Consider the following 11,083-nt stretch of genomic DNA (forward strand, 5'->3'; position numbering starts at 1 on the left):
ATAAATCCAAAATTATAATTAATTAAATCAAATCATGAGAATTAGGAGTTAGTTCCTCAAACTAGGCAGTTTAGTTAGGATGAGATATTCTCTCGAAATAGTTCTCCTATATTAGTGTTTTGTTGAGAAAATATCTCAACCAAGTTTGTTCAAGATAGATGCACTATCTTTAGAAAACTTCCTCATCTATTTATATGTATCATAAACATTATTTTAATAATGAGAATGAGAATGTGAGGAATGTTGTAAGGCTGAGGCCTTTTTTGCCATGTCTAGTTTTTCTACATTTCTGATATTTATTTTATGAGTGTGAGTGTGTATTATTAGTTTTTTAGTTTTCTCCATGTGGTATCAGAGTTGCTATTGCAGAACTTTCATCAGTAAACTCTACGAAATAAAAATGGAGAGCTGAGTTAGGATCACCACAGACACGGCAATTGACGACCTGTCTATAATTAATAAACAAAGCTGCAAGTTGATCTTTCCTAACCTGCTGATCAATGTATGAGACATAAATAGTTCTTTGAATGTTGTCTTCTCGTTGATCTCGGCTTGTTCTGCTGTTCAATCTACATTTTCCTTGCATGTTGTTGTTTTTTTTCTGTCTATTGTTGTTATTGTTATAGGTTCTAACGCTGCTACTGCAGCTACTAGATATACTGGGAGAAGAGAAGATGGAAGGCGATCCCCGAACTGCAAGAGAAAGTGGAATAAATTCTTTTGCTAAAGGATTCAATTTCGAGAGCAGATCAACCAATTCTTTCATGTTTTGGTTCAATTCCTGTGGAGGCTTGCCATTTTCCTGCATAGCTAATCCATTTTCGCTCTTTTGCAACATTTGCTCTGAATTGTGCTGTGAATTGTTACAAGTACTTTGCTGCAAATTTTTCACGCTCTAGTGTTTATTTTGCTGCAAATTTTTCTCTCTGCCATGCTCATCAATCTGATGGAAATTTTCAAGAAGAATCTGACTACTACTATCCTGAACATTTTGATAGATGCTCTCGTTAACGTTACTGCTAACTTCATCTTTATTGAATGTGTAAGTTGAACTAGTAATCTTTGATGTTTTGTTCTCTTCGCTCTTGCCCGTGGTTACGATTTCTTCTGGTTTTTTTCTACTTTATCTTTAGGGTTTTGTGCCACAAGTGTAGGGTTATATGGAGGTCATGATAAGACTCCATCAAGTTCTTCCACAAATTGTGAGTTGACTCAGTGATGTTGTCTTTGCACAACTGGGACAGACACTCGTCGAAGGATTACATCATTAACCAAATTCATTGGATATATTCCATCGCGGGATCTGCTACAGCCATTGCTCCTACTTGTAAATCTAAAGCTGTGATAGAGAGAACATGATATCTTGAAGGGCATGTTCTGTGGAAGAATCCAAAGAAGCCTTACAGATTGTCTTTCAAGATCTGATTTGGCAGAATATTACAAGTTGTATGTGGAGTAGTAGCTTGGAGACATGTATTTACCATTTCTGTTGGGAAGTTCACAACTTGGAATCATAATTTCTAGATTGAACCAATCACATAAAAGTATATTCCAAATTGTTGGGAAAAGGTGTTTCAATTGTTCAAAATTGTGGAATTGGGTTGTTGTAAGATCATAGTCAATTCGTGAAGATAAATTAGCAAGGATGTGCAAACAAGAGATTGAACAAAGATCGGGTAGTTGGAAATATACAGAGTATTGTTGAATGGATCTAGTGATAAATCGTAAGGTAAATTAAATAAAATCTTTATGCATCAACACATTCTCCTATGAACTTAATTATTATTGAATGTAAAGCATTTGAGTTTATGAACAAAAGAGAGATAGTAAGTGGAATGTGAAATAATAAGTGGAGTGTTTCCATGAGAGACATAATGAGAATATTTATAGGTGAAGAATTATGAGAGAGGTATTAAAGTGAAACTTTTGTAGTGGAGAAATAAGGTGTTTTTTTAAATAAGTGATAAGTTTTGGAGAGATAAGGAGTATTTCTAATTCTTTATGTAATGGAGTAATAAGTGATTCTGTGGAGTCATAAGGTGCATATTTTGTAAATTTGGAGTGATAACTGAATTTGTTTGAGCGAAATTCATTATTGTAATCGAAAGTCATATTTTACTTTGAGAGCGATTGAGTCACTACATGCAGTTTTTTGAAGACAATTTGCTTCCAAAGTTTGCAAGTGTGACATTCTCATTGAAAAGTTTCCATGATAAAGTTGTGACATTGAAGAATGATGTACTCCAGTAATTAATAAAATCATAATTTTTGTGGTGCTTGTGTCCTAGATCTGCTCGAAACTGAATAAGGGGATCTTAGGTACACCGTGTGTAATGAATGTGTGTGCATGACTTGCATTCAGATTATCAAAACAACTACATGCACAAAAGCAAGCTTAAGTATAATAAAGCTTAATCAAGTTCCTGTAATCAAGCTTAAGTACGCAAGCACAAATCGTGACATCATCAACTTGATAAGATGATCTTCCAAGCAAGCACATTTCACATCATGTAATCAAAGCAATCAAGTTAAGGATGCTACAAAATCAAGCATTCCAAGACAAGATGACATCACCATCATCAACACTTTTTGTATCACTTGCATATAAACATGTTTTAACTAAATTGTACGAGTGAATTCTCGGTTGTAACCGATACCCTAATTTGAATTGTTAAGGTGAATACATTAAGTCAAGTAAGTCTTCAACCGAGTCATCAAGATTGAACTTGTCATTTGTCTCTTGGGTGCATTTTCGACAGTGTTTGACACCCTTTCTTTTTTAGAAAAGTAACACATTTAGTAAGTACATTCATGAAAACACAAAGTGTCAGTAATCAATCAAGCAAGTTCAAGCAAGCCATCTAGAAAGCAATCATCATTCAAAAAATCAAAGCAAGCGAGCATGTGATTCAACCAATCAAAGCAAGCGAGCATGTTATTCAAACAATAAAGCAAGGTGTTAGTGAAGCATTCAAGCAAAGAGATCATCATCAAGTGAGTGTGAAATCAAGAGTTCAAACAACCAAGTCATAAAACTCGAGGAAGTTTTTAAAGCATCAGCAATCAACAATAGTACAAGCAAGCCTGAATTCGATGTGAGCAAGCTAACATGGCGACACACATTCAACTATTCCAAATTCTTAGCAATTTGATTTTATCATCAGCACGCGACATGGTGAACATCAACAAAACAACTCTTGCTAATATTCAAGTGCATATTCAACATGCACATGAAATGATTGAGTTTCTTCAACTGGAGTCACAACTTCAAAGAGATGAGTTGCAACAGAAGAGTGATGTTTCCAAGTCTTTCATCTGTAGAGATGAAGATAAATATGTTGATTCCAAATCACTGATCCAACCAAATTCAAGTGTTGAAGTGGTCCCTGATCCAATTCAACTTTCTTCCAAACCAATCATCACGCCATGGGAACAAATCCAAAGTAACAGAAATTGACGAGGCTTAGAATATGTCAAAGATGACACCAAATTGCTTATCCCAGATTATTCAAGGCCCATTAAGTTTGTCAGTGCAGGGTTTCTTGATCAAATAACATCAACAAGCCATGAGAAAGTTGCAGACAAACAGACATGTCCGCAAACTGAAGTTGCAGTCAACCCAAACTGCCTTCATTGTCAAAGAACTGATCATCTGGAAGATCAGTGTTTTGATCTCCATCCTTGTCACCATTGTGGTAAGTCAAATCATTCATCAACACAATGGAGGAAATAACAATAATTAAGAAGATTGAAGATCGATTATTCATGGATTGATCCATGGGAATGGTCATCCACGATCAGAAGATTGTATACGTTTTACAATCGAATTCACTCACACATAATGCAACCAACCGTAAAGATGAAGATGGTACACTCGTGCAGTTCAATGGGGGATTACACCAATGAAACACTCCTACACCTGAATGGGGGGAGTTCAACAATAATTTGAAGAATACTATCTCTCCTTTCATCTGAGAAAGGGGGGAAAATGTCAATGAAATTGATAGTGGTTGTCAGACTGAAAGTATTGACAACATCAACAAAGAAACCAATGGGCATTTTCATTACCGAGTGAGCATCAACAAATTCGCTGGTGGGATATCGATAGCAAAGTTATCATAGTGTAGTTTTTCGAACACATCAAAAGAAATAGTGAGTTGTTTTTCAACATCATTAGCCAGTGGGTGTTCCCTATATTATGTCTTTGGACAACGAATGCTGATTGCAAGCAAAAGACAAATGGATCCTTTTGCAACTTGGCACGTGATGGAGTTGTCAAGTGACATTTAGAGATGAATCAGACATGCAACTGACTCATGGTCTCTTCATATTGTAGTTTCTTCAGCATCCATCTTTGGTAGTTTTTCAAGCAAATGTTTTTTGAGGATCAACTTGAGAACTTGGAATAGGGTTCCTCATTCGTATTTTGGATTTATCATTGGGTGGTGGGGAATTTTAGCCTCACTCTCATAATAAAACAATTATAAATCCAAAATTATAATTAAATAAATCAAGTATTGAGAATTAGGAGTTAGTTCCTCAAACTTGGGAGTTTAGTTAGGATGAGAGATTCTCTCCAACTAGTTCTCCTAGATTAGTTTTTTGTTGAGAAAATATCTCAACCAAGTTTGTTCAAGATAGAGGCACTATCTTGAGAGAAACTTCCTCATGTATCTATATGTATCATAAACATTATTTTAATAATGAGAATGAGAATGTGAGCAATGTTGTAAGACTGAGGCCTTTTCACCATGTCTAGTTTTTCTGTATTTTTGCTATTTATTATATGAGTGGTTTATTATTAGTTTCTTAAATTTCTTCATATAAGTTTGAAATTTTGATATATAATACTTTACGATGTCTTCTGTACAATTCCATAGGTCTAAACAAAATTTGATGTGCCAAGTGAAAGTTATGGTAAGTTTAAGAAAAAATTATGTTTTTGGCATATTTTGAAGAATAAAGTTGTGTGGCACGCCACATGTCCAACTCTTCAAATATAACTTTAAAATATTTAACTAAGGTACTTCATTATGTCTCCATAATTCTCTAAATATTTCATAGTGTTAGGTACAACAAAATAACAATTTTAGTGAAAATTCCAAGATGACCTTTTTGAAAGATATGTTAGGACCCTTAATAAACTGTAACATTTAAAGGGAATATATTTGAAAATATAGTGAACCAAAATCTAAATTTTTACTAGATGTACTAGAATGTCTTCCCAATTGACTCTAAATTTCATTGTTTGAAACAACCTAGAAAACATATAGCTAAAATGTAGAGATGACTTGCTTGAAATAGATTTTAGAACCATCATAAATCCTAACTTCTAGATAGCATATCTAAAAATTTATAGCAAAACAAAATATAAAATTTTAACCAAAATCTCCTCACAACCTCTCATTAATATCGTTAAAATTTCACTATTTGAAATGTCCTAGAAAAAATGATATATTGAAAATTTCTCAATGATTTGTCTAAAATAGAAAATCCCTATGTTGATGTGCTTTGATACCAAAAGTTATGAAACTTGCACTCTAAAAATGATAAGAAACCAATAGTCATAGTCAATTTAAATGGGGGAAACCTCTTTTTATAATGGATATAATATACACAACAAGATTTGATGATCCTAAGACTATATATCTATATATATATATATATATATATATATATATATATATATATATATATATATATATATATATATATATATATAGATATACCTATATATATGAGAGAGAGAGAGAATAAAATGGGACGATAAAAGGTTCCAGCCTACATAACTATATAATAATGGAAATGTAATTACTCAATATCTAGGTCTTAATAATAGGTTTTAGAGTTAACATCGAGCTTATATAGAGCTTAACATGTCTTCAGATAAAAGTGTGTTTCATAATGTGATTCTTTAGTATCTATTAGTTGCATTGTAATTTGATGATCATGATATGTTATAGATATAGAGTGATTTGATGGCTCATATTTCTCCTCATTACAAATGGCTATTGATGTAGTGTACCTACAAGGATAATATTGGGTACCTCCCTAGCTACCCCATATTATCTTAATAGTGCAAATGAAATCATTTACACAAAAAATTAGCATAATCATGTATATGAAATAATTAATATTATCAATCTCCTAAGGTAGGGTAACATGTAACAATTGATCCTTTACAATGGGAATTTTCTCTTGTTCACTTGCCTCTTTGACGAGAAAGCATTCTAATGAGCTACTACTACAATTTCAGTAATATTCCACACCCCTTGTAAGGATTTTTCCATCCTTATTTATAATTATCAATAAATGTGCATAAAATTATAATCATAATAAACTCCTAACTACCTCCATATTATGCCTTATTTAATACTATAGTGTAATTAGTTCAGCTTACATTAAATGAAATCCACATTTTTAGAATCAATATTCAGAATATTAACCACAACAGCGATTTTTAATGTCGATGTTTCAAGTCTACAACAAGACTCATTGTTAGGAAAAATTCATAGAGCAGAGTAAGGAGGAAGGGAATAAATAGAGAAAAGAAGGAAGATCTGAGAGAAATGGTCGAACGTGTAACCCTAAGTTATTAATAGAGGAATAAAATTAAGGAGAATCATATTTCCAAAATTTCTAGGATGGTAAAAAATGCCATCAAATATTCCAATCTTGATGAAACAATAAAAAACATCTTTCCCCTGACAGTGAAATTGTCCCGCAAATTTATGGAGCCCCAAAAATTCATAAAGCAGGTGCCCCCTCAAACCTATTGTTAACACTATTGGAGCACCCACCTATGAATTAGCAAAATATGTTTCTAGCAAACTTGCTCCCATCATTGGCAAGGCCAATTCTGACATTAAAATCTCTAATCGTTATATAGAACTTATGAATAAGGATAAATTAGAACATGGGGATAAAATTGTTAGTTTTGATGTTGTCCAACTCTTGATGAAGATACTTTTAGATGAAGCTATTCGGGTGGTAAAAGAAGTCACAAACCCTAGACTATCAAGCTGACAAAATTATGTCTTCATTCTACTTTCTTCACCTTCCAAGGTGAGCTGTTCGAGAAGACATTAGTAGTGACTATGGGATCTCCACTTGCCCCTATAGTAGCCAACCTCTTTATGGAAAAAATTGAAAAGAATGCGCTTGATACCTTACTACTAAAACTAGAATTCTGGATTAGGTTTGTTGATGACACTAGTGTAAATTGGCCTCGTGGGGAAAATGAGTTGAGTAACTTCGTAGACCACCTTAACAATTTATCTAATAACATCAGATTCACAATGGAAGTTGAAGAAAACAACAACATTTTGTTCCTCGACATTCTCCTCCTTAGAAATAAAGATGGATCACTTGGACACAAGGTGTTTAGAAAGAAGGCACACATTGATAACTACCATCATGCAGAATCTCACCATCAAATAGCTCAAAAGATGGGAGTGCTTAAAACCCTCTTCACTAGGGCTTCAAGAATATCTGATGCTAATCATGTTGGAGAAGAAATTGAATATTTAAGGAAGGTCTTCCTAAGGATTGGGTATAAAAATAAAGAAATCATTAAGACCATCAGAAGAGGTAAAACCAAAATTCAGGTTAGACCCCCTGCTACTAACAATAAATCTTATCTTCGTTTCATTCAAGGAGCCACTCAAAATCCTGCCAGAGTTCTAAAAAAGAATTGTATGAAACCACTTTCAAACCCCTAACTACCATTCAACATAAGATGAGATATGTTAAAGACTGTCTGAAACACCTCCAACAAAAAGGTGTTTACAAAATAATGTTTTCATGTGGGAATTGTTATATTGGTGAGACATGAAGGTCCTTTAAAATAAGGCTCAAACAACATGGTGCTGACATAAAAAAAAATAGAACTAGGTCATCTGGACTGGAAGGACACTCAGCTAAGACATGTCACCAATATTCCTTGAACACTCTAAAATAATCGCTAATGAGAAGCATCCCTATAAACGGAAAATTTGGGAAGCTCTTGAAATTATAAAGCATCCTCAAAATCTTAATAGAGATGGTGTCTTGAGGTAAGAAGAAGTTAGATTTCTAACCTCACTCAAAAGATTAGAGCTATCAACTATGACTAGTCCAGTATATAATCTTCCCTTTTACCTTCCATATTCATCCCTCCCTCATAATTCTCTCTCTTTCCTCCCTTCCCATAACCTTTCCTTTCCTCCCTAAAATTTCCCTAACTCTTATAAACTAATCATTACCTTCAGTAATAATATACCAATATCCTAATATAAAATTAGTTTATATTTCCTTAATAATAACTATTAAACCTTTATAATAATATTATCTTCCATCATTTATAATTAATCTCTTCCTGGGATAGAAGCTACGAGTGCGGAGGCCGACGAATGGAAATGGAGCTCTGCAACTAGGGTTTTTGACAGACAACTTACGCCATAGCATACAGGAACGGCTCTGCAGCCTGCAAGGGTCTGACCTCCAGTGCCTGACAAAGAGCCTTAGGAAATCAGTTGACGCACATGGACCCTCCCCAGGGGGGGGCCTCAAAGCCCTCCCCTCTGTCAAACATGGCGCCGCCAGAGCACACGGGATCCCTAATCTTTGGGTCGATCCACGCAGACAAGAATACCAAGACGTCACCGCAGCAGAGCAAGTTCAAAGATACAGCAATGCCGACTGACAAGAAGGATGCAAACCTAGAAGGGAAAGACAAGCCAGAGGAAAAAACCAAGGTCACTTCAAAAACCTGCAAGCCAATAGCAAAGGAAAAACCCAAGATAGAACTGTCCAGTCAGAAGATCAATGAGAGAATACAGTACATGACAGACCATGCACTCATAGGAAAGTTCATAGGAATGTGGCCAATAGAAAAAGTGTTGCATGGCTGGATCTCGGCAAAGTGGAAACCCAAGGGCGACATCACTCTGCAGCTAGGACCGAAGGGTTTTTTCACCGTTACCTTTTTTTGCTTAGAAGACAAGTTCAGAATCTTAACTCAAGGCCCATACTTCTTTAACTCAGCAGGCTTGTACTTGAGAGAATGGATAGCAAGATTCAACCCGGACAAGGAAGACCTCTCCTGGGCCCCTGTCTGGATCAAAATGTACTCTCTTCCAGAAGAATATTGGGATGAAGGAATACTCAAGGATATTGGAAATGGACTGGGGGAATACATAAAAGTGGTGGAAGAAACAAAGCTACGAAGATACACTTCATACGTCCCCATCTGTGTCTTCATACAGCTAGACAAAGCGCTACCTGATTCGATAAGTCTATCTCATGACGACTATGAATGGATCCAACCTCTGGACTATGAACATGTTCCATTTCAATGTCGCAAGTGTCATGCTGATGGGCATCTCTTTAGGGATTGCCCGCTAAATATCACAGCCCATGTCTCTAACCCCTCTGACCCCTCTGATAAGTCAGCCCAAGAAGGCTTTATCAAAGTTCATAACCGAAAACGAGCTCACAAAAAGCCTGCTCCTGGGAGGAAACCCCATCAAGACTCTGCATCTCTTCCCTCCACGAGTAACAACTTTCAGATTCTGGCTCAAACCTCAGAAGATCAACCCTTAAGCTCAAAGCCAAGTGTGTTACCACTATCCACACCCGACATTAACAATCCATCCAGCTCCACCGCTGTTTCTATGAACTCAAAGGACAAAAAGGCTTCCCCCATGGATAATCAAAATGACAGTATAGGAAAAGCGAATGAAATGGAAGTAGATGGATCTTTGAACCATCTCATCTCCCTTGCAGAAACCACTGGTGAAGGAAGTCAACCGCAGATCATGGATGAAGATCCTGAAAATTTCGACATGGAAGGACTGGACTTACTTGAGCTCGAGCAAGCATGCAAAACGAAAAATTACGATCAAATCCTAGAGATGCAACTCAACAAGCTAGAAATAGTTCTCTCGAAGGTATATCAGCAGAATTAACTACACATCCAACCAAGCAGTTCCTGGGATGGTAGCCTCACCCCAAGAGACTTCAAAAAGAGAGGGAGAAGAACGGAGCTCCAACAAACAATAGAAGTAGGAAAGATCCTGGTGGACTCAGGCAGGTATGAAAAATTGACGAAGTACTACAAACCCTTCATCAATAGTGAATCATGAAGCTCACCTCATGGAATTTAAGGGGGCTCAACAGCCCAGGGAAACTCCGAACTGTAAAAAACATGATAAAGTTGGAGAAACCACAAATGTGTTTTCTTCAAGAAACTAAATGCAGTAGCAATACGCTAGGAAGCATCCTCTCCAGATCTTGGCCAGGATGCCAATCAGTAGCAGTGGACACAGAAGGAGCATCAGGGGGACTAGCTATAGTGTGGAACCCGCAAATGATCTTCCTCCATGATTTTCATGCCTCCCACAATATCATACAGGCTACCTTCCACATCATAGGTACTAATATTCCTGGTAACCTTACTAATGTCTACTTCCCTCAGGAAGCTGGAAACAAAATAGCCTTACTCAATACAATAGAAGCTTTAAGCTTAAGCAGAATGCATCCTCTATGGATCATTGGAGGGGATTTCAATATGATCACCAAGCTGGAGGAAAAACAAGGTGGGCGAATCAGGCTGGATCAGGAAAATGTCCACTTCAAAGACTTCATACAAAACAACTCTCTTATCGACTTGCAATTCTGCAACAGCATACATACTTGGAGCAACCGCAGAGCCGGAAAGTATCAAATCGCCTAAAATTTAGACAGATTCCTCATCACAGATAATTCGGTACATCTAGGAGGGGATATAGCAACCTCCATTCTCCCTTACTCAGGATCTGACCATTGGCCCATATCTCTCCAATGGCAAAGGCCCAGCAACACAATCAAGCGACCCTTTCGCTTCGAAGAGTGCTGGCTTACACATCCTACTTTCAAGGACTTCGTCAAAACAGTGTGGAGTAACTTCTGCCCACCAGAAGGATCCAAAATGTTTCAGTTTCAATAGAAACTTAAATATCTAAAAATCCAAATTAAGAAATGGAATCAAGAGACATTTGGAGATATCTTCAAGGAGCAACAAACTCTAAGCAAGGAAATGGCAGATCTTCAGCAACAAATCATT

The 11,083-nt window shown here is 36.2% G+C and overlaps 1 protein-coding gene across 1 annotated transcript; it reads left to right on the top strand.

Moving 5' to 3' along the window:
• Positions 1–10,120: 10,120 nt before the first annotated feature.
• Positions 10,121–10,714, top strand: LOC149239156 (uncharacterized). Its single transcript, XM_089369772.1, has one exon. It carries the CDS (start codon positions 10,121–10,123, stop codon positions 10,712–10,714), a length of 594 nt encoding a protein of 197 aa, XP_089225898.1.
• The last annotated feature ends 369 nt before the right edge of the window (positions 10,715–11,083 follow it).

This window comes from Pinus tabuliformis, chromosome 8 (assembly GCF_031772625.1).
Source record: "Pinus tabuliformis cultivar Carrire ecotype Pingquan chromosome 8, CPIR1, whole genome shotgun sequence".
NCBI classification, from domain to species: Eukaryota; Viridiplantae; Streptophyta; class Pinopsida; order Pinales; family Pinaceae; genus Pinus; species Pinus tabuliformis.

Bases quoted from the DNA above. Each gene is read 5' to 3' on its own strand.
- LOC149239156 (XM_089369772.1), top strand. From the start codon at position 10,121: ATGAAGCTCACCTCATGGAATTTAAGGGGGCTCAACAGCCCAGGGAAA.